General features: G+C 40.0%; 1 protein-coding gene and 1 non-coding gene across 2 annotated transcripts; one reads left to right on the forward strand and one right to left on the reverse strand.

Moving 5' to 3' along the window:
* The first annotated feature begins 244 nt into the window (after positions 1–244).
* On the forward strand, positions 245–799 carry LOC146884268 (uncharacterized). Its single transcript, XM_085665926.1, has one exon. It carries the CDS (start codon positions 245–247, stop codon positions 797–799), a length of 555 nt encoding a protein of 184 aa, XP_085522052.1.
* Positions 800–23916: 23117 nt separating this feature from the next.
* LOC114195713 (small nucleolar RNA R71) lies at positions 23917–24023 on the reverse strand. Its single transcript, XR_003606546.2, has one exon. It is a non-coding gene; the product is annotated as a small nucleolar RNA R71 (small nucleolar RNA).
* Between the last annotated feature and the right edge of the window lie 279 nt (positions 24024–24302).

The following is a 24302-nucleotide window of genomic DNA, read 5'->3' on the forward strand; positions in this document are numbered from 1 at the left end:
AAGACAGGCCCCAACCAAGTGGGAGAAGCGGCGAGAGCGAGAGCCCGATAGGCGAAGGAGGGAGCCATCTAGGGCACACCGAAGCCCGAGGAAGAGTCGCAGTCGGAGCAGGGACAAACCCTTAAGGGGTTACATCAACACCATCTCAGGGGGATTCACCAGAGGAGGATTAAGCTCATCTGCTCAAAAGAGGCATGTCCAGGCGCTCAAGTCGGTCCACCTGGTGGAGAAGAAGGTGTGATCGATGCCCCCTATCACCTTCATCGACGAGGACTTCAAAGCCCCAGACCCCGATCATGACGACCCGATGGTCATCTCCATCGAAGTAGTAGAGTATGGGATTGGGAAGGTCCTGGTAGATCAGGGAAGCTCAGTCAACATTCTGTACTGGAAAACGTTCCAGAGAATGAACTTGTCCGAAGACTTGATGGTACCCTACAACGAACAAATCGTCGGATTCTCGGACGAGCGGGTAGACACAAGGGGCTACCTGGATCTCCGCACCAGGATCGACTCGTGGAAGGACGGTCGGGAGGTAAGGGTTAAATTCCTTTTGGTTGAAGCTAACACTTCCTACAATGTCTTGCTAGGAAGACCTTGTTTGAATGCCTTCGGAGCGATCGTCTCCATCCTGCACCTGGCCATGAAGTTCCCGTCGGATAGGGGAACGATATGCACCGTGCACGCGGATCAGCAGATCGCGAGGCAGTGCTATGCAGCTGGGTTAAGGATCACCCCTTACAGCCGCCCCAGAAAACAGCACCGATCGGAAGTCGCCATGACTGATCTGGACCCTTAAACGAACACCGAGGATTGGATCCAACCTGGCGGAGATACAAAGGAGATCTTGATCGGGGCGCAGCCGGGCCAAGTCACAAAGATAGGGGGAACTCTGAAGCCGGACGAGGAAGAACTCTTGGGCGCGATCATCCTGGAGAATCGAGACCTCTTTGCATGGTCATCAGCCGACATGACGGGAATCCAGCCCGATGTTATGTCCCAAAAGCTAGCGATTTTCAAAGAAGCACGACCGGTCGCCCAGAAAAAGAGGAAGATGGGGGAGGAGCGTAACGAGCGGTCGAAGAGGAGGTGAAGAAGCTGGAGGGGGCCGGGTTCATAAAGGAAATCAAGTACACCACGTGGCTGGCGAACGTGGTAATGGTGAAAAAGGCGAGCGGGAAGTGGAGGATGTGCACGGACTTCACAGATCTCAACAAGGCATGTCCGAAGGACACATACCCTTTGCCCAACATCGATCGGCTTGTGGATGAAGCTTCGGGGCACAATTTCTTGAGTTTTCTAGACGTATACTCAGGGTACAATCAGATCCCTATGTATGGTCCGGACAGATCTAAGACAACGTTCATCACCGATCGAGCCAATTTTTGCTACGAAGTCATGCCGTTCGGCCTGAAGAATGCTGGGGTGACCTACAAAAGGCTAATGAATCGGGTCTTTAGAGGGCAGATCGGTCGAACCATGGAGCTATATGTAGACGACATGGTTGTAAAATCATAGACGACTAAGGACCACGTTCGCGACCTCAAGGAGGTCTTCCACCAAGTGCGCAAGTACAACATGCGTCTCAACCCGGAGAAGTGCGTATTTGGAGTGCCGACTGGCAAATTCCTGTGGTTCATGCTGACCGGCCGAGGGATCGAAGCCAACCCTGACAAGTGCACCGCCATCACTGAGATGAGGAGTCCCAAAAACCTTAAGAAGATCCAACGGTTGGCCGGGCGTCTGACGTCTCTTGCGCGCTTTCTACCCAAGTTAAAAGAGAAGATCAAGCCGATTCTCAAGATCATGAAGAAGGTGATGATCAGTAGCACCCCGATAATGATCTGACCGGTCGAGGAACTACCTTTGCAGCTATACCTATCAGTCTTGGACGACACGATCAATGCGGCCCTGGTGCAGGAAAATCCAGAGCAGCGACCGGTGTACTTCATCAACCGGGTATTGCAGAGCACGGATATCAGATACCAACTGATAGAAAAGATATCCCTATCGCTATTGACAGCCGCGCGTCAATTACACCAATACTTCCAAAGCCACCAGGTGATCGTCCGCACCGATCATCCCATAGCCAAGATACTCAGGAAGCCCGACCTGGCTGGGAGGATGATTACTTGGTCGGTTGAGCTGTTAGAGTTTGGTCTCAAGTACGAGCCGAGAGGATCCGTCAAGGGGCAACACTTGGCAGATTTCGCAGTAGAACTCCACGGGCCGACCTCCCCGTCGAAACAAACGTGGGTGCTCTTCGTCGATGGCTCGTCAGATAAGCGTAACGCAAGAGCGGGGATTGTCATCGAAGGACCGGGCGACTTCACGGTCGACCATTCTCTACAATTCAAGTTCAAGGCGTCGAATAACCAGGCAAAATATGAAGCACTGATCGCTGGCCTGAGGCTAGCAAAGGACCTAGGAGCTCGAAGGCTGAAGTGTAACACCGATTCACGGCTTATGGTCGGGCAAGTGCATGGGGAATATCAAGTCAAAGATGATCTGCTACTACAGTATTATCACAAGGTGGTCGAAGCCATGAAAGAATTCGAAGAGGTGACTGTCCATCATATCCCCCCAGGCGAAGAATGCCAGAGCCCATAGGCTATCCAAGCTGGCGGAAGGAAAAGAGAAGGGTCAGCTGAAGACCATCATCAGGCAAACCCTGATGAAGCCCTCAGTGGAAAAATGCGCAGCCGTCGACCGGCTAGCAGACTGGAGAAGTGAGGTTCGGGAACTACTGAGAAGAAGTGACGCTGAGGAAGATATGAAGCCGATCGAGCGGCGCCGGGCGCTCCGATTTGTCATAATCGGAGTGGACATGTACAAGCGAGGGTTCACCGCGCCGCTCCTCAAATGTCTGTCGGAGGAAGGAGCAGGCTACGTCATGAACAAGGTCCACAACAGCGTTTGCGGGATGCATACCGGCCGAAGAACGATGAAGGCATGGATACTCCGGGCGAGGTATTACTGGCCGGCCATGGAACCGGACTGTGAGGTGATGATACGAAAATGTGAAGGTTGTCAGGCGCACGGGAACGACGTCAAGAGATCTCCAACCGAGCTGCACAACCTAACAGCCCCATGACCGTTCGCACAATGGGGTATGAACATAGTCGGGCCTTTCCCCATCGGCAGAGCGCAGAAGAAGTTCATACTAGTCGTCGTAAATTACTTCACCAAGTGGGTCGAAGCAAAAGCCCTGACCAACATCACCGTTCGACAGGTCCACTCATTCGTTTGGCGGAACATCGTCTGCCGTTTCGGTCTGCCCCATACTATCATCACTGATAACGGCCAGCAGTTCATCGACAAAAAACTGAGGGACTTCTATAAGCAAGTAGGGATACGCCACCTAACCAGCTCGGTCGAGCATCCTCAAACTAATGGTCAAGCCGAGGCCATGAACAAGGTCATAGTGGCAGAGTTGAAGAAAAGGTTGGGAGAAGCTAAGGGAGCATGGGTGGACGAACTACCGCAGATACTTTGGGCCTATCGATGCACTCCACATGGGACGACCGGAGAATCCCCCTTCAATTTGACGTACGGAACGAATGCTATGCTGCCAGTGGAACTAGGAGAACCGGCGCTCCGACGGGAAATGCAAAACCTCGACGTGAATTGCGGGCGCATGCGAGAGGAGTTGGACTGGACGACCGAGCGGGGAAAAAGAGCGGCCGTGCGAACCGAGGCATGCAAGAGAATGGTGGCAAGAAGGTACAATGCAAAGGTGAAACCGAGGAGCTTTGTCCATGGAGACCTGGTGTGGAGGAAGACCAATGAAGCTCGCAAGAAATCAACACAAGGAAAGCTGGCGCCGAACTGGGAATGGCCGTTTCGCGTAACCGAGAGTCTACAGAACGGAGCTTATCGGCTAGAATACCTGAGGGGAAATACCGAACACATGGAACGCTTCACATTTAAAAATGTATTACAGTTGATGCCATTGTAAATAAAATGAGCGTTTCATGCAACTCCAACTAACTAACCGATAGGGTCCCTACGGGACCCGAGCAAAAGCCTGACTAGTCAAGGTGCGGGCTTCCACGAGGAAGCCCCGCTCGGTCAGCACCGATCCAAGCGATCTAACTAACCCTACGGGTAAAGTAAGTGACACGACCTGTCAACTACGATTAAGGCACAACGCCAACGATCTAGACTGGTTAAAAATAAACGCATAAGCATCAAGCCGAACCGTTCGGGCCTTAAGCGTAGCAATTAAACCAAGTCAAATACGCCGAACAAACGAAAGTTAAAAGATGGGCCGATCGCCCGACCATTTTAAACTTAAAAAGATGGGCCGATCGCCCTCATTGATCGACGCAAAACAATTAAAGTATGGGCCAACCGTCCCACCAAATTGGCTAAAAAATGGGGACCGACAGCCCCGCACATCAACGCGAGTATAACCAAGATAAAAAGGGCCGACCGCCCTAAGTATTCGACGTAAGCAATATATAGATAAGGCCGATTGCCTAAACAGTCACGAGAGGCCGGTAGCCATTAACAATAGCAAACAGAGACAAACTCGATGGAGCAAAAGAAAAACATGCTTGCCATATACATGTAATTGTTTAAGAAAAGATGGCCTAATAACCGATCGAGCGCGATCGACCAGATGGTCGATCGAACTCGATCGGTTATATCTAAATATACAAAAAATCAAATTTAAAATAAGCTATGAGTCGGTCGTAGGAGGAGAGGAGGTCGAAGCAGGAATGGTCGCTTCATCGAGTGCTTTGTAAACCCTCTCCAGCTTCCCGTCAACAACCCCCAAGTGAACGTCAAACCGATCGGGGGAGCAGCGATAAAAGTAGACAACTTGATTAACAGCATTCTAGAAACCCGTCTCATACTGAGCGAAGACCTGCTCATCGGCGATGCACAACTCAGCCTAATACTCTTTGGCCTTCTTCTGCCAATCTGCAGCCGATCCAACGACGGCTAGGTGCTCCAATGACAAGTCATCGAAGCGTCTTTGAAGCTTGCGCAGCTTGTCGGCTGCCTCCTTGGCCTTCAGCTGCTCTTCCTTCGCCCGATCGTCGGCAGCCTTGAGTAGGCCGACACACTTGGCATGCTCGGCCTTCATAACATTCAAGCGATCGAACTGGGTCTTCAAGTCCGACGCAGAAGCCTTCACCTCTTGAAGCTCCACCTTGGCCGCCGAGAGCTCCTTCTCTAGGCCGTCAATCCTGCTTTGATCGGCCCTTGGGAACTTAGTACAAATTGCAGACAGCCTAAGACTCAGCTCCCCGACCGTTCGCAAAGCCTCCTCCTCGGACACGTCTTTCAACATGTCCTTGACGCGAGGACCCAGGTGGAAGGAGACTTCCTCATCAAGCCGAACCTCGCTACCGAGGAAGGCGATGGCCAATGACCCGGAAGCCTCGACCTTCTTACTTCTCTTGGACGAGTGACCCACAGGGGATTCGTCTTTCTTCGTCTTCTTCCCCTTATCCGCTGTAGCGGGCAGAACGGTAGTGGGGGGGATGACAACTATCCGAGGCTTGGTCCCGACACTTGACACACCGGTCGGTGCATTAGTTGTAGGAGAGGGAGCTGTCGAGGGACCACCTTGGACGCTTTAGAGGGGCGCAATCTCTTCCGCTGGATCATCCTCCTTTCGCCGAGTCTTCGCACGGGCCATGAACTCAGCGTTGGAGATCATCGTGCGGGCCATGATATCTGCAAACAAAATAAAAATTGCGTAAGTTAATAGCGACCTCTACAACGATCGGGAAGATCAGAACAATTAACCATAAACCGCCCTCGGCAAGTCTGGAGAGCGGAGACATTGGATCAGGGCCTCAGTGGGATCTTGTCAGGGAGAGTCTTGAGGACGGCAAGGTTGACCTGCTCGGCGGGGGTCAAACGGTCCTCCGCCCAAGGATCAGCTGGCGGGGGCAACGCCGTCCAGTAGAGGGGGAACTTCGGCCGATCCTCCTCATCGAAAATATACTTCCTGCCCCGACGAGGAATTGAGACCTTGAAAAAACCGGTCTTAAAACCCTTGTACAAAGCAAGGTAAAGGCTGAACAAGCTATTTGTTCACCCCAAGAAAAGAAACCCAACCTTTAGATGTGGTTGGTAGGGTCTTGTAGAAGTGCAGGAATAGCGACATGGTTGCGGTCAGACCGGCCGCTCGGTAGAGAACATCAAAGGCCTGCATGGACGCCCAAGCGTTTGGGTGTATCTGGGTCGGAGCACACCTGATCTCCCTTAGCACCGCCATTTGCCAGTCGGCGAACGATACGGTCAGGCCCAAGTCGTGGAACAAGCAAGCATAGACATAGAAAAAGTCTAGCTTCGCTCCTTCCTTACCGTGGCACACCCTTTCGTTGTTCGCCCAGACCTTTACCCGGAGGAACCCGTCCTCCACTTCGTCGCCAAAGACCTTTGTCCGCTCGACCAGGTCCCCAAGGTCATTCCCCCATCGGAACCTCGTTGCATGCGTGGGCGGCTCATAGGGTGCCCACTCATATCCCTGCACCACCAGCAGGTTGGCCTGTTCCCCCTCGTCGGTGACATCGATGCTGATCACATCTCCACTCTCTACAGGAGCATTGGCTTGCTCCACCGATTGCGTGTTCTTGAACATATTGCAAAAAGTCAGAAACCCCTTTTTCATACTCTTCACTTATGCGACGCTCATTCATCCAGCTTCGATCCGTACTATGTTCGTAAAAACCTCAATCAATCTCAAACTTTTAACTCTCACAAGGTGAGGCCCTACCCATTCGAAAAAATTATTTTTCATAATTTGCTAACACGTATACAAAGAAGTCAAAAATCATAAACTTCACAAAATTTCGACAGCATTTCGCATTGGTCTCTGAAGTACACGAAATGAAAGCGATCGATCATGATCAAAATCAAGTACGCATCCAGAGAACAACACAAATTAGACTCAATCAAAATTTTATGAAATTTATGCATAAACCTCAATGTATACGTTATAACAAATTATGAAAAATAATTCTTCCAAACTGTCCGATCGGACAATTCAAGATTTAATACAAACGATTAAAAATTTAATCATTTGTACTAAATCTTAAACGAGAACTAAGGTTCGCTCAGTGTTTAATTAAAATTGTAATAAATCTTCATATATAAAACAACAATGAAACCATAGTATTAAAAAATCAAATAAAATTGAAAATATTTTAAATGAAAGAAATCTAACAATAAACATAAATTTCTTTCAAAATTATGTAAATATTAACATAAAAATTCAAAATAAAAAAGTAGACCCAAAAAACTAACTAAAAAATATTCAAAATGTTAAACTACAACGGTAAAAAAAAATTAATCAATTACATACATACAATATGAACAAACTAACAAAATGCAAAAAGAAGGATAAGTAAAGCTAACCTCTTGTTGCAAAACCAAAATCGAAGTTGGAGGAGAGTGGTCTTAGGGGCTGGACATGCTACTGGCTGGCCAAATGGGAAAGAAAAACACTACCAAATGAGAATGAAAATGATAAATATTGGGCTCAAAACTCAAAACCAATCCACAAAGCAAAATCCAACAACTTTCAGTGGTGGAAAATGAAAAAACGTACCTGCAATGGCGTCGTCACCGACACGGAGGGGAGAATGTGCGAGGCCAATATTCTGTTTCACACACCACGGAGACGAAGAATAACACTGCAACATGGGGACGAAAACGAAAAATATTCGGTTCAAAGCTCCTAAATCAATCCACAAATCAAAACCCAACAACTTTCAGTGGTGGAAAACGATGAAACTCACCTGCAATGGTGGCTCTCGCTGTCGCCGGCACGGAGGAGAAGAACGCGCAACATAACAGAGGGGAGGAAAGGGGTTCGCGCTAGTTTTAGGAAACAAATTAATGTATGTGCTGTGCTGGGCTGATGTAATTTAACGTCGGGGATCTCCAAGGCCGACGTAATTTAACGTCGAGCATCTCTAGGGCCGACGTAATTTGACGTCGGGGCTCTGATGGGCCGACGTGCTTCTAAAGATGACGTTGGGGTGCTGATGGGCCGACGTTACTTGACGTCGGTGGATCCAGGGGTAGACGTTAAAATTGTCTAGTTATTTAGAAAAAAGCCACCAATCATTTTTAACGTTGGTGTTCTTTTGAGCAGACGTTAAAGAGGTGATGTTAAAGGCCTTTTTTGTGTTAGTGCCTTCAACTTTTCCATTACTTTGACCTTCTCTACTAAGGTAGTGAATTCCTTAATAGAGAGAAACACCACCATCAACTTGACATCACCTCTCAAATTGTTCTTATAAGGTCAACTAAATCCTAGAAAGTCTCCTACACAACTCCAAAAGTCTGCGGGTTCGACTTCAAAGGGAACTTCTCTTATAGTCTCGAATGAAAAGGGGTAAGGGGTAGGGAGGTGCTTGCAAAAGACACTTTGATGCCAAAGTTAGTTCTGTAGGTTTAAAAGATCTTTAAAAGCCAAGAAGGTGGAGGGGGGAGGTTGAATTGGCTTAGTATTAAAAAATGTCCAATTAAAACTTTTGAAAACCATTTTAAAACGAATTCAATTGACTAGTAAATCATAAATGTATTATTGCAGAATTACACTTTTCAGTCTATTAAAAAAATCAATAGATTAATTTATTCATGTAATATGATTCAACAAATTAAAAAATAAAATCAATCAGTTGCTATTCTAGGAGATTATGCAGAAACACGAAATGCACGAAACTCACTCAAATAACATGCTTTAACAACCAAATTTTTGTGTTTTTTAATCTATTGAAATATTTTTCAACAAGTTAAATGATGTCTTTTAATCTGTTGAATGAATTTTTAACAGATTAAAAGGTACGCTACAATAGTCTTAACTGTGACTTATACAATCAGTTTATTTATTTGTTGATAGACTGATTTCACTTAAGTTAACTGAAATCAACCAATTGATTTGAAAATTAACCTGTTGAATTTCGTAACAGTTTGACTATTAAAGCTATATTTTTCGAAAGAGAGGTAGCAAGATCTTTTTTGAGCGCAAAATGATTCTGGAAACTGTGGAATTCTCTCTCGTGTGTGATCATACAGATTGCAGTTGGTGAAGATTGATCTTGGATCAATTCTTGGAGCTTTTTGCTTGGTGTTAGAAGCTTGGAGAAGGTGGTTGTGGTAGGCAGGGTTATGCTACCACTGAGGTTTGATCTTTCTCAAGCTTTGTGTGTGTGCCTGGTGGTTTTCTAGGTCTACAAGAGGTGTCTTGTTGTGCTAGTTTGGTTCTTGTGTGATTCAAGAGTCTTTTGTGTGTGTTTTAGCATATTTTGAAAGTGTAAAAGTGTAAACTTTGTAAATCTTTTGAAATAGTGCAAAGTCATGCTTGTGTTGCCTTAACAAACTAGGTGTAGCTGAGGTTTGCGTGAACCAATATAAAAGTCTTGTGCATTACTCTTTTCTCTAACACTTCTCTCTTGTTTTGTAATTTAAAGTTTAAAGAATTTATATAAACCATATTTTTGACATTCTTGAATGTTTTAGCATTATCTACAACATTGATCATGTTTGTATATCTCATTGAATCCTGTCTTGACTAATCTTTTACATTGATCTTGCTTTAAATAACAAATCTGCATTTTTTCATTTTTCCCAGTATTTTCGTCAACTATTTTTGTGATTCAATCTATTGATTATATTAGTACTGCATCTGTTTAATAAAATCAATCGAACTCTATTTTTGATCGGTTAAAATTGTCCAATCCAGAAGTGTTTGCATCCTTACTTGTTGGTTGGCTTGATTCAATTAAAGGCAGTTTTAAGCCATTTAAAGTTACCTTATTTTTTTACTAGCCAATTCAACACCCCCTTTCTTTGCATTTCAACCATTTCAAAACTTACAAACACTACTTTTAATCAAAATTTTGAGTAATTGTTAGTTTTAATTAGTCTCAAAATGATGAATCAACAACAAGTGATGAATAAATATGTGAAACATGGGAAAGATTCAAATCCTTCTTGAGAAAATGTCCCAACCATGGCTTTGGTGAAGTAGCACAACTTAACATGTTCTATAGCAGGCTGAAGCCATACAAAAAGATGTTGTTGGAGGCCATGATGACAAGAAGTGTTGAAAAGGTTGTGGCAATTGTTGAAGTTTTGGCTGCAACTAATTACTAAGCACGTCATGATATGAGTCAGCCATAAAAGAGTGGTGTTTTGAACTGAACACACCCAATGCTATACTAGCCCAAAACAAACTCACCTCACAACAGATGGAGGAATGATAAACTCTTTTGTCATTAAGAATGTAATAAAGATCGATTTCCTCACTTCTATAGCATAGTGTGAAACCAAAAGTTAATCCCAAGAAGGAAAAACTAGCTTTTGAATGATTATGAATGTTTGAATGTGCTAATTGGAGGAAATCTAATTACACTAATCTAAACAAACTAAAATCTCTCTAAAGAAAATTCAATTCATGTTAAGAGAATCTAAATGAAATTCTGCCAAAAATCTTAAGTTAGAGAAGTAAGAAAAGTATGAACTATATGCACTCATTTTCACTTTTGTAAATGCAAAAGAATTGGGTTTTTACAATGCAACTATTGTAATCTAACCTAAATGCTTAAACTAACTCAAATATACTACTCAAACTTGATACAATTCACTGGAACATAATTTTATATGTTTTAACCTAAAAACTAGAGAACTTGAAAATGCATAATTGTTCATGTATAAAGATGAAGAACAAATTCAAATATGATCATCAAATAGTTAAACGAACGAATTGAAAATATGAATGAGTTCTAAACAACTTTAACTGACTATAGAAACTAGAAACGGATCAAAATGATTGAGTTAAACTCCAAATTTGAACATCTATAGCCTAAAAATAGCAAAACTAACGAATTTAACTGCCTCCACTACCGAAGTGCAATATTGATGATTCAATGGAAGAAACAATGAATTGGAACTTCGAATTGGTCACAATAATTGAAAGAAAATTGAAAAAAAACATTAACATGGAGGTATATGGTTTATTAACATTAGAATCATATATACAAAATATGAATTAGAGATGAACAATAATGTGAGTAGGTCGACTAAACCAAAATTCACCAACTAAGCTCAAAGTGCTTGATTCTTGTTCATTCTAATCAAATGACCTTTGATAGAAGTTAGATGATTATGCTTAATTTGAATTTTAGTGTGTTTCCAAACTGAATTCAGTAATATATGGAATCAACAAGGTTCAATTTAGTAGATAAAAGAGAAAAATGAGAGAAATAATCAATGAAATTGAATGGTAAACATACATTCAATGAACCAAAAGTACTTACAATAGTTATGTTTGGTGAAAATAGATGAAATCACACATAATATGGATAATCTTGATGACAGAGCCTACTGTGCGATTAATGGATCAAGAAAGCTCTAAATGAGGGAAGAAAAATGAGAGAATGCAGTGTTGTGATTTTTTTATGAGGTGTGGTGTTTCTGTTTTTGGGAATGGTGTGTATGTTATGGTGTCAACAATTATGCTGGTATTATCAGCTCAAAATACACTACCCTCGCGCATGTTACATCTTATTACAAGTAATAATACTAACCTAACTATATTAACTAACTAAGCTAGTCCTAACTAGTAACCTAGGTAGAAGGTTTGTAGCTGCAGTCATGGGTTGGTGCAGGTCAGTTATGTTGTCCATTGTGCCTCTTCAAGCTCCTTGATCTGTTATAGAAGGTAGTGTTAGTTTTGAAATGGTGATTTTAGCCAAGAGGGGGGGTTGAATTGGCTTTATACCTCTTTTCAATTGAATTGATGGACTGGAAAGTTTGGGTGTAAATGTAGCATACTAGTACACTTCAGTCGATTAAAATATAAATTAGCAGACTAAATTGTTCTTGGAGCTCTGAAACAGTCGATTAAAAAGACAAATTAGTCGGCTAAAATACTGGAGATTTATGCAGAATGCAGAATTCGCAAATTCAACTCAAACAACAATCTTTTACATACAAGACTTGTTCCAAACAGTATTTATAACAAGTATAAAGCCTCAGATTATACAAGAACGCATTAAATCACACCAAAGAACGAATTGCTTGGTTTTCTTGAGTTTTTAAAGAGATTCAAAGTGGGGGATATGAGGGAAAGAGAATTGCACAATTGTTTTTATACTGGTTCACTCAATCACAGAGCTACATCTAGTTTACCAGGACAACTTGAGCCTGGTTTCCACTATATTCAAAAGTTTTACAAATCACACACCAAGATTACACTTTTGAACATAGAAAAAGATTTTTTGACTCACACAAAAATCTAGACACACACCTTGCAAGAATCACACTTACAGACCTGAAATCACATCAGGCAAACCAACCAGAGGCACAAGAACATCCAAACCTAATGGTGGTTGTCCCTAGCCAACCATACATGTGTTCTTCAAGCTAGTCACAAGCCAAAATACCTCCAAGATCAACCAAGATCTTCAAAACATGAGTTGCAACTGTGTATTGCAGAGAGAGAGCTTTCCAGAGAGGAATGACAAAGTTTCATGCACAAAAAACTCAGATTCGCACCTCTACTCGCGAAAACACAACTTATATAGTCTGGTTTAAGTGAAAATAGTCGGTTGAATTTTCCGTATAGTCAGCTGATTTCACTTGACTTAAGTGAAATCAGTCGATTGAAAAATAATTCAATTGACTGAATGCATTCATACAAGAAACTATATATAGTAAGCCTTTTAACCTGTGAAAACCCATTTTAATAGATTAAAAAAGACACACTAAGGCACACAAGACATCTAACCTATGTCATATAGCCTACCAACAAGATATAACACTAAAACATTACATTTAACATGTTATTTTCATATTTAACACACTAAAACATAATCTTCAAGTGCATCTTCATCAATCTTCATTAAACACCTAAGATCTTCATGCATATGGCTTTATCAATTCTTTGCTTCAAGCTTGTTTGTGCCAACAATCTCCCCCTGAATTGATGAAGCCAACATCCTCGAGTTGAATTGATGGGCTAAGATCCATAGAGAAACATGAAAAAGCTTTTGCATATAAGATACCAATATTCCAAATATACAACCAAGCAAAAACACACAAGCATACATACATATAACATATGCATATGCTCTTCCTATCACTAATAATGTGATTTAACTTCATATTTTAGATTAAGTTTGTAGTATTATATGATTCCAGCAGATTTATTTTAGGTTTTCCAATTTTAACACAATTTTACTCATTTATCTATTTTTCCTCCCCTATGGATTCATCAAATGAAAGTAAATGTATAGATCATTTTGGAAAGATGAAAATTTTCATTAAAGCATTAACATAGGGGTGTATCAGGGCACCTGATACGAATACAAGCACACCAAAACAGAAAAAAAAATAACAGATACATCATGAAGCTGAAAACTAATAATTAGTCGATTGAAATGAGAAAATAGCCGATTAAAAAATTTTAACAGATAGACAGACATACAAAATGCAACACGAAAATGCAATGCATGACCTATAAGCCATCCCCTTCACTCATTCCTAGGGTTATCTCTGTTGTAGACATTGAAGAGGAGGTCATGAACATTGTGGAGTTGGTTATCCAAGTCTTGGAACCTAGTTCTGCAGTATGCATGATGTGCATTTTGTGCCATGTTGAGGTCTTGAAGCTGGTTGAGAAATTGTGTATGTCCAGTCCACCATCACACCATTTTGAACGTAGTACATCACCATAAGATCACCTTCATTCAAGATTGCATGATTACTCCCCCTAGGCATGATGATTTTGGTCACCACCATAGCTAGCAACCTTTTTTCCACACGAAGCCTTCCCACATGGAAATTTATAGTTTGTTCACCTTGATTTCGCACACATTGGTTGAAGTATTGCACTTTGTTGAATTCATCCACTACACTAGTTTCACCCTTACGAACTTGCACACCTCTTTGCCTTAGGCCAGCCACATCCTTCCATGTTTGCCTAGTGATTTCCATCTCCACACCTTTGACACTTGTTTTGAGAATGCCATTGCTGAACTTGAGGTTGGCATAGAACACCTTCACCAAATCCGGATACACCTTGCCCGAAAGTTCAACCAATGTCTTCAATTATTGGGTTTTGAGATATTGCTCAAGGTTGCCAAAGTTTTCTGCCCTTAGCCATGACATACGAATCACCTTAGGAAAGATGATTTGGCTCCTATTGATCTCAATCAAGAAGGTCTAAATTCTGTCTTCATGGCCTTCAAGCCATACCTCAAGCCTTCCTTGATTCATGGCATTTGGAGATGATAGAGTAGATGGGGTTGATCTTTCACCATCTGAGGGGGTTGTTCGTGATCTTCTAGGCATGGTGAAATGTAGGTTTGGCTCTTACTAGCAAATGAGAATGGCAATGTATGATGCTTATGGAAGTATTTATAGAATCAACATGTTGATTTTTAGAATCAGTCAATTAAATTGTGCAGATTTTCTGGTTTCAATGCAGTACAAGAAATCACAACCAATAAATGTGAGAGAATCTGAATCAGAGATGTAGTGATGTGTTTCCCATGTTTTTTATGAACAATCCACTCACAAATAGTTCACATCTAATGCATGCTCATCGGAAATCATGTAATTTAAACACTTTATGGTCAATGTAATATGAAAAGTTGATTTTAGCTGATGTAATAGAAGTTACATGCTGCTACTACAGTCCAAAAATAGTCATATGATGCATACTTTGACTGGGTCAATCAATTAAAATCAATTCAAGCAAATCCACATCAACATAAGTGATTTTAGCACATAAAAATACATATTTAGTCGACTAAAATTGTACCAGAAAACTGATTTTTGGTGTAGTGGCAGTTTTAAGTGAAATCTGTGTGTTAAATTTGCAGTTTTAGTTGACTAAAAATGTTACATTACACGAAATTCACTCCAGACTAATTTAAATGAAATATATGTGTTGTTTTGTGAGAATTAACAGATTGAAACAGTTCCAGAACACAGACTATGCAGATTTCGATAGTTTAAGTGAAATCTATGTGTTGAATTTGCAAATTTAGCTGACTGAAATTCTAGCAGTTTTCAAATTATGCAGACTTTTACCATTTTAAATGCAACACCCACATGATCTAATAAGATTAACAAGCTAAACAGATATCAACATATATTCTTCATGTCAAGAATACCTAATTCAGTTCTAAGCTTACTAAATCTATCATGTGCAAGTGGTTTAGTGAATAAATCTACCAATTGATTTTTAGTTTTCACAAACATGATTTCAATACCATCTTTTTGAGTATGATCTCTTATGAAATGATGCCTAATTTCAATGTGTTTAGTTTTAGAATGCTGAATTGGATTCTTAGTTAGGTTGATTGCACTTGCATTATCACAATAAAGAGGTACCTTTTCTAGCTTTACACCATAATCCATAAATTGATGCTTCAACCATATGCTTTGAGCACATGCATGTCCAGCTGCTATGTACTCAGCGTCAGCTGTAGAGAGTGCTACACAAGCTTCCTTCTTGTTATTCCATGAGATTAGGCTTGATCCAAGTAGATGGCATGTACCACTTATGCTTTTCCTATCCAATTTGTACCCTGTATAGTCAGAATCTGAAAAACCACTAAGAACAATGTTAGATTCATTAGAATACCATAATCCAACATTAGTTGTCCCTTTCAGATATTTAAGAATTCTTTTTGCAGCTTTGAAGTGCGATTCCCTTGGATTGGATTGAAACCTTGCACACAAGCAAGCACCAAATTGTATATCCAGCCTACTAGCGGTTATATGTAGCAAGGAACCAATTAACCCTCTATATTTGGTTGAATCAACTTGTTTTCCAGCTTCATCTGCATCCATAAGGCAATTTGTAGCAATTGGAGTGGCAGCCTCTTTCCAATCCTCCATTTTGAACTTTTTCAGTAGATTAAAATAGTATTTTGACTGGCTTAAAAATGTCCCATGCTTGAGTTGCTTCACTTGCAGCCCTAGGAAGTAGGTTTATAAACCACTATTAATAGTCAAAATATCCAGAATTCACCATTTACAATTTAAAGGTCAAAACAGTAAACTCTATAAATCAAATTACATGAAAATTAAATAAAAGTCTTTATAAAATTCCCATGTACTCTACTCCCTCTCTCCGTCACTAAGCATCTCCTAGCTTACCTGAAACATCATCTGCTCCTGGATGACAAGTTACCCAATCATCGCCACACACAAACAGATAGGGTGAGCTATGCATATAGATATAAATAAATATGAATTCAACCCACTCGATAATTCATAAATATTTATTATTACATAAAAACACCCACTTTCCCACACTCATAACCATGATGAGTTCATGCATGTACTCTAAATCTTAGGACTTTCTATGCTTTGACGACCTTCATCGCTCGTGGTCCAACCTACAAGCCTAACTCGCTTGTAGTCCTGCTTCACGGACTCTCTCGCCCGTCATTCGAACTCCTCGCTTGAACCTGGACACGCCTACCCGCCTTTCCTACTATGAACTCCCTCGCTCATAGCATTCTCAAGTTGAGCATGAGATGAACTCCCTTGCTCACTCATCCCAACGAGAGTACCTCTAGTGAACTAAATCGTTCACGTTTCGCATGCGGTCCACCCATCACGAACTCCTTGCTCGCGAATGAGGCGAAACACATCCCAAATCCTATGGACTTAGTCCTTCAAGCCCAAACACCACAAACACATGCATAAAATTCCCATAATTTAGGAAACACCAAGCAAACCAGCTCAAATAGTACAACAAGCATGAATTCTCAACATTCTCGCATAAGCCAGGGGTCTTCGCCCAAGCGAGTGCATTTGTCTCGCTCAAGCGGGACTTCCTCGCCTGAGCGAGTGTGCTCGCTATGATCTCTCGCTTAGGCGAGTCCTTCGCGCCTGAGCGAGACCCTTATTCGCTCAACACACAACCCCTCGCCTGGACGAGGATTCAAATAGAATGCGTGACGTTTTTCGTCGCGACCTCACCTGGGCGAGCCATTCCCGCTTACGCAAGAGAACATATCGCTCAACAAAAAAAAATGGTTGCCTGAGCGAGACGCTCAAGCCAAAACTAGGAACGAGTTTCTACAACTTTCGCTTAGGCAAGAGGGACTCGCTTGGGCGAAAATAGTAGAGTTCCTTCCCTGTTCATGCGCGAAATCAACCAAAACCATACCAAAAACCCAGTTTAATCACTACTAAGCATTCCATATCAACAAGCAACCACATAAACGTGTTTTATATCTAATTGAACTACCAAAACTTGAGATTTAACCAACAATAACCGTTCAATACCCAAAACCCTCATTCTAGTCATATAAGGCATAATAGGGAATTGCACACAACATCAAACAACCCAATTCTCAATCTCATAACATATAATACGAAATTTCCAACACGCAGGAACCAATTGAGAAGGGCAAAAACGTAAGATCATAGCACATTTAATTTAACACACGCATAGGCAGCTTCCCCTAATCTAAAATTCTTGCACAAAACTTGTAGCCTTTGAGGGTTCTTCTCCAATTCACCAATCCGCCTAATTCTTCCTCTCAAGTCCACTCCCAATAACACTCAATTCTCTCCTCACACTCTTAGAATTCGTGCTCTGATTGCTATGCCACAAAGACAACCCTAAAACAACCCTTTCTCTCCCTTCCTTAATCACTAAATATGGCCTTAATGAGAGGTAAATAGAGCAAAACGAAAATTTACCTTTTACACCTACTTAATGTCATTGAATTAAGGTTTTATACTATTTTTCCAGCCTCCTTCGCTGCTCCTTATGCTAGGTTTTCCTTTGCCCTTCCACATTCACTCCCAAGTTAAATTTAGCAAAAATAAAGTTTAGTTCATGACTATCAAGGTGTGAACACACAACCATCCATTCATCAAATCAACGCATAACCATTATGCCAATTTATGTTTTGTGATAATTCCTATAATTTTAGGATTGTATTATCACTACTCACATTCAATCATAACTTTAAAATAATGCACAAAATGAACTATCATACAATTGGCATACATAGGACTCGAACCCAAATCCTCTCACACAATCAAGTACTCTTAACCATTTGAGCTAGTACTTTTCCATGTCACAACAATTAACATAAAAAGCCATAAAGGCTTCTACTACCCGCATTTATTAATTAATTATTTAATTAATTAAGTTCCACGGGTCTTACAAATTGCACATACAAGCATATGCTAACAATAATCTCATAGCTTATAGCCTAGCTACAGGTGCATATGTTTAATCAAAATCAATGTCTTCCTCTTGATTATAAACTTTAGCAACTAACCTAGCCTTATTCCTAACTATATTACCATTTTCATCAATTTTATTCCTAAACAACCATTTTGTACCAATCACATTCATTGCATCAGTTTTAGGAATAAGAGACCACACATCATTCCTATTGAATTGATTAAGTTCATCTTGCATTGCAACAACCCAATTATGTTGTCTTTTGATAATCCCCTAGGTTCAATCCACTCCTTGGGTAAGTTGTTGTCTGCAGCTTTTTCAGCCGACTGAATTTCCTTTTCAGTTGACTGATTTCATGCAGCAGATTCCAATTCTGCAGTAGTTTGCTTTTCCTGCACTATATCTTCTTCATCTGCAATCTTAGGCACACGATCTTGCAATTATGGGTTAGTTTCATCAAATACAACATGCATAGACTTTTCAACAGTCATCAATATCTTATTATAGACTCTATATGCATGACTTTGTATAACATAGCCTAGAAAAACACCTTCATCCGCTTTTGCATCAAATTTGCCAAGACTTTCTTTGCCATTGTTTATGATGAAACACTTACATCCAAATACTTTTAGGTGACTTAAAACAGGCATCCTCCCTTTGAAAAGTTCATAAGGTGTTTTCTTCAAAATTGGCCTAATCAACACTCTATTTAAAACATAGCAAGTAGTGTTGACTGCATCAGCCCAAAAATACTTAGGTAGTGAATTTTCATTTAAATAGTTCTAGCTAGTTCCTCAAGTGACCTGTTTTTCCTTTCAATAAATTTAACGTATGAATTTAACTTCTCTTCCTTTAACGTATGAATTGTGATTTTAGTTTATTTTATTTTTTTATCTTCTCTTCTTGGTTTTATTTTATTTTGTTTTTTTATCTTTTTCTATCTTATGAATTGTGATTTAAAATATGATAACAACCAAGAAAAATTAAATTTAGAACAAAGGATATTAACAAAAAAGATTTGGAGTGAGAGGGGTATATAGGTTAAAAGTTAGGGTTTTGGAAGGAAGAGAGGGAGAGAAACAAGAGTAGAGAAATTGAGAGTTGAAGGCTACGGGAGAGGGAAAGAAGCAATCTAGGTAGGGGAAGCCAACCTTGCTTTATTTTCTTGTTTTTCTTGTTGTTTGATGAATGATGCTGACCATGTTTCTTTTTTCTATCTCTGCTTAATAATGAAACCTTTTGAAAACCTTGCCATGCGTTTTCTGTTGCATGGTTTTATGTGTGCATGGTCTTTCCATTCTTTCTTTTGGCTTTGTGTATTGGGTTTCATTTAATGTGATGAGATATTTGAAAAAAAAGTGTGTTACGATTATTGCATTGTGGTGCAGTATTTTTCCTTTTGGGTTCTTATCGGATTAATTTGTTTTTTTTTTCTTTTCTTTCCATTCTATAGGACTTCTCTTTTCCTTTTATCCATGATACAAATTTTCTTTTATTTTCACGCAAATGGCGCTACCCATTTTCCTACACTGCACACTTTTCGTAAAATGAAGGTTACTACTTCGTTAATCGTTGGATGGAGCTGAAATTTTAACAGTTGATCCTTAACACATAGTTCTTGACGTTGACCGGTCGGATCTTGATCACAACTCCGTAGTGAGAGTGGTTTATATTGCAAGGTCCTTGTAGTTTGATTGTTGACAGTATTGACCTTTGTTGCTTGTTTTCTGCATAACTTTATCTATAGTTATTCAATTAAGTTGGTTATTATGGCATTTGATTCTTGATTCAATCATCTTTAATTTGAATATAAACACATAATTTTTGGAGTTTTACACAAGCTATAGTTTTATTTCTAAAATCCCAAATTGTTTGCATAATGTGTTGTTAAGTTGGATTGGATAAAAAATTATTAGAATTAGTTATTTTCCAAGAGAGAGAGATGTAAGTGAGGATTTTGAGGCATGAAGGTGTGCAAGGTTGTGATTCATGGTAGGAGAGTGACGTGAATAAATGGGTTATATGATGTGATGGTGAGTACTTTGTTGGCAATATGAAATTATCAGGTGTTGCATATTGAGAGTGTTTTGCCTTGCTTGAGAGCTCTTGGTGGAATTTAATGATGATTTTAGATGAATGTTATGCTATGTTGGTTTAGTATGATTGTTTGGCTTTGGGGTTTGTGTGTTTGTTGGATGTGCGAGGATCGTATAACGTGTGCATTATACAAGAGCAAATGGTAATGTAGATGTTTCTGACACGAAGTAGATTGCGGAGAGAATGGAATGGACCTAGGGGTTTGTAGTATGAAAATTTAATTGTAGTCTTCAATCAAACAGTGAAGACTATGAAAATTTCTTTTGTTTCTAGTATTTAATTGGAACTTTATTTTTTTTTATATTACTATTATCAATGGAAGTTTTGGACTATCTATTTACATTTAAATTATAAGGTGTTTTTAAGTGTCTTTTTGTGATATAACCATTTTACTTTTAAATAAAAAGAGCAATGATAGCTTCTCATGACATCCTAAATTTGGGGTGTTACAACGGTTACATGCTACTAGTCGTCATTATTTCTCACCTAAAGGACTTTTAACAAGGATTCAAGGAGGAATTGTCGTCATATGTGTGAAAATAAGTTTTAGCAATGGTTTAGTGGAAACCTATCGTTATAAATTTAAAAAATTTACACTTCTTCCACCTAGTGTTTTTAAATGATAATGGTGTTCTGTTCGTCATTATTCAGTGCTGATGAAATCCTATTTTGCACTAGTGTTGACTGGATTCTAAAAGTTGGAGATGCATAATTTAAATGAAAATGGTGAGGGCATTTGTGAAATACTACAAGATTTTTTTCTTGAAAATATCAAATTGCCTTTACCATCATTGATTAATTTTTTTTATCCTTAATTTTACTTTAATATGATGTGACTTGAAATTTTTGATATAGGGGCAGTACTTTGCCCTATAATTGACAGTAGTGCAATTTTATGTTTTGACAGCGTCCTATATGCCTTACTGATGAGTCATTATTTTTCTTCATTCCACTAGCCTTTGTGTACCCATTTGACAATTGTTCAATGCTTAATTGTTCATCTTTAGTGTGTTTTCATCTATTGGGCTTTATTGGGCCACTGTTCCGAATTTGGGTTAATTTCGCATTATTTGGCCTAATTTTCATTTTTAATTATTTTTAGGTATTTGGGTGAAGCAATTTTGGAGCTTGGACATCAATATTCAGTTGAAGAGAGTCGCCACATCATCGCCACATCATTTCCACATCATTTCAGTGAATGACCCAACATTAGAGGCCCAAGAGTGGCATTTTTGTAATTCTGAGTGGCAGAGTGACAATTTTGTAAATATGAGTGGCAGATTTGATATGACCACGAAATTAGGTCTTCTCCTTCATGCAACAGCCGCATACCTCTCTTTTCCATTCTCTCCAACCTCCATTTTTGATGTTTTAAGCTTTGGAAGGTGACCCATGGAGGCACAAGCTAATTTTTCGTGTTTTCCACTCGTTTTTCACGTTTTATGAGTCATGGACAACAACTATTACCTGTATTCACATTTTCTACACCTTGGATAACATTTATATTGAAGCAATTTGGTTTTTGGTGGCTGTTTTCGTTGTTCCTCTATTATCCCTTGCTCATTTTCGTTTATTGCACCATTTTAAGCTTTCAGCATCAATTTGAAGTCATTTGAATGGTTGAATTGCAAATTTCGTTGAACCCTAATTCGGATTCCATGAGGAACTAAGTTTTCGCATTGATTCCTTGCCAAAGAATGAAATGAAACCTTGAGATTAATGTTTTGTTTGGTGGGTTTTGTTGTTTCTTCATTGTGGATTGCATTTGCGTTTTAATTGAAAAAACCCAATCTGATTTTGCTTAATTTTCAGAGTGGGAACTTGTTTTAGTTGATTTTCATGCTTAATGAACTTCGACAAATTCATAGACGCTTGCATTGCTTAATTGCATGTTCAATTCGTGGTTAACCTCCACTTAGTTGTTTAACAACGAATTTGAGGAGAAATAACGAAACTAATTAAATTTGCAATCTGTGATGGGTGAAATTTCATTTGAAGCAAGGAATCATTGCTATTTTTCGTGACTGTTTAATCAAAATTGCAATTACGTTTTGTTGTTGTGTTGAAGTTTGTGTGAATCGGAATCTGCCAACCCCCCTTGAGTTATTGTGTTGTGTTTGAATATGGAAATTGAAGCTTTGGAAGAAAATATTGGTCATTGGGAGACGACTTGGTTCACTTTCATATACTGCATTTTCAGTGTTTTAATTTGGTGGGGTATGACCTCTATCAAATTTGGCGCCGTTGTCGGGGACCAATCGTTTTGCTCAAAGTAAAATTTTCAGTGTGTGTTTGTGTGTTGGTGTTTTGGTGTGTATGTAGTTCAAGTGTGGTTGAGTTAGTATATGTTCATTGTGATGTTATTGTTTTGTTCAGTGCCTGTTTCCATTCCAGTGTATTTTGTGCAGTGTGCACCTTATTTGTGTTGTAGTAGAGTGAATAGTGTCGCGGCGCATGAATAGTGTCATTTCTAGTAGAGTGAATAGTGTTGAATAGTGTCTGATTCTAGCATTTAACTTGTGGATTTTTGTTCTGGTAGCTACTGTGCTTGTTTTGACTTGAAATTTTTCCCCCCCACTTCTAAGACATTGAACTTGATGGGAAAAATAGCTGGAGCAGTTGATATGGTCTGAGTTGGAGATTCAAAAACATTTGGTCTGATTTTTAGTGAAACTTCAAAGGACCATAACTTTTGCTCTGGTTATCAAAATCAACATTATTTTATATGCATTTAGGGTGGAATTGAATTTCCTACCTTGTTTAAACCCGCTTTGCCAGTTTGCAAACTCAGATTCTCCAGAAAATGACATTTTTGTTATTTTTCTTCATTTTTTCCACTTTTGAAAAAAATTTAAAAATACTTGCACTTTGATTTTTTGATCTGATTTTTTTTGCAGTTCTGTTTGAGCACTCAAAGGACAATCCTACCAATTTTCAAGTCATTTGGAGTTCGTTTGAGTATACTTGTAGTTATACCCTATGTTATGCCAATACTAGTAGAATTAATGTATTTTGGTGCATGACTAGGAGAAACCCAAGTGAATTACGACCCATTGACCCTGAGATTGATAGGACATTCCATAGAGGACATAGGCATCTCAGGAATCCATCTTTGCATGCTGAATATTCAGTGACTTTTCCTGACTCTTCTGATTCTCATCATACTCCTAACACTCCTCATTCTTTGCATTTTAAGCATACTGTTTATTTTGAGCATTCTGATTTTCATACTGATAACATGGATCAATCTCCTCCACTTCATGAGAGGACCATGAGTGAGCTCACTGCACCAGAGTTCACTTATGATAGTTTATGCATTCAATACCCTGAAGAGGAAGTTCCATGTGTTAAAATCTGGATTAATACACTTGTTGCCAAAGTTTCACGGCCTTGTAGGTGAGGACCCGTGCAAACACTTGAAGCAGTTTCATGTTGTGTGTTCCACCATGAAGTCTGCAGATGTCCAAGAGGACCATGTATACTTGAAGGCTTTCCCACATTCGTTGTAGGGCAATACAAAAGATTGACTGTACTACCTTGCACCCAGGTCCATCACGAGCTGGGATGACCTGAAGAGATTGTTCCTTGCCAAATTCTTCTCAGCTTCAAGGACAACAACCATAAGGAAGGAAATTTCTGGCATCAAGCAACAATTTGGGGAGACCCTCTATGAGTACTGGGAGAGGTTCAAGAATCTCTATTCAAGCTGCCCTCACCATTAAATCCCTGAACATCTCCTTCTGTAGTATTTTTATGAAGGCCTGCACCACATGGATAGAAATATGATTGATGTCGCATGTGGTGGTGCTCTTGGTAACATGACCCCAGTTGTAGCTAGGCAACTAATTGAGAACATGGCTTCCAATTCTCAACAATTTGGCACAAGGAGTGATGATATAGTTGTTAGAGGAGTCCATGATGTAGGGGCAGCCGAATATACTAAGAAATTGGAGAGTAAGATTGATTCTCTTACTACATTGGTCAATCAACATGCTTCCAATCA

This window comes from Vigna unguiculata, chromosome 8 (genome assembly GCF_037176805.1).
Source record: "Vigna unguiculata cultivar grain cowpea cultivar isolate G323 ecotype 2 chromosome 8, ASM3717680v1, whole genome shotgun sequence".
NCBI classification, from domain to species: domain Eukaryota; kingdom Viridiplantae; phylum Streptophyta; class Magnoliopsida; order Fabales; family Fabaceae; genus Vigna; species Vigna unguiculata.

Bases quoted from the DNA above. Each gene is read 5' to 3' on its own strand.
- LOC146884268 (XM_085665926.1), top strand. From the start codon at position 245: ATGCCCCCTATCACCTTCATCGACGAGGACTTCAAAGCCCCAGACCCC.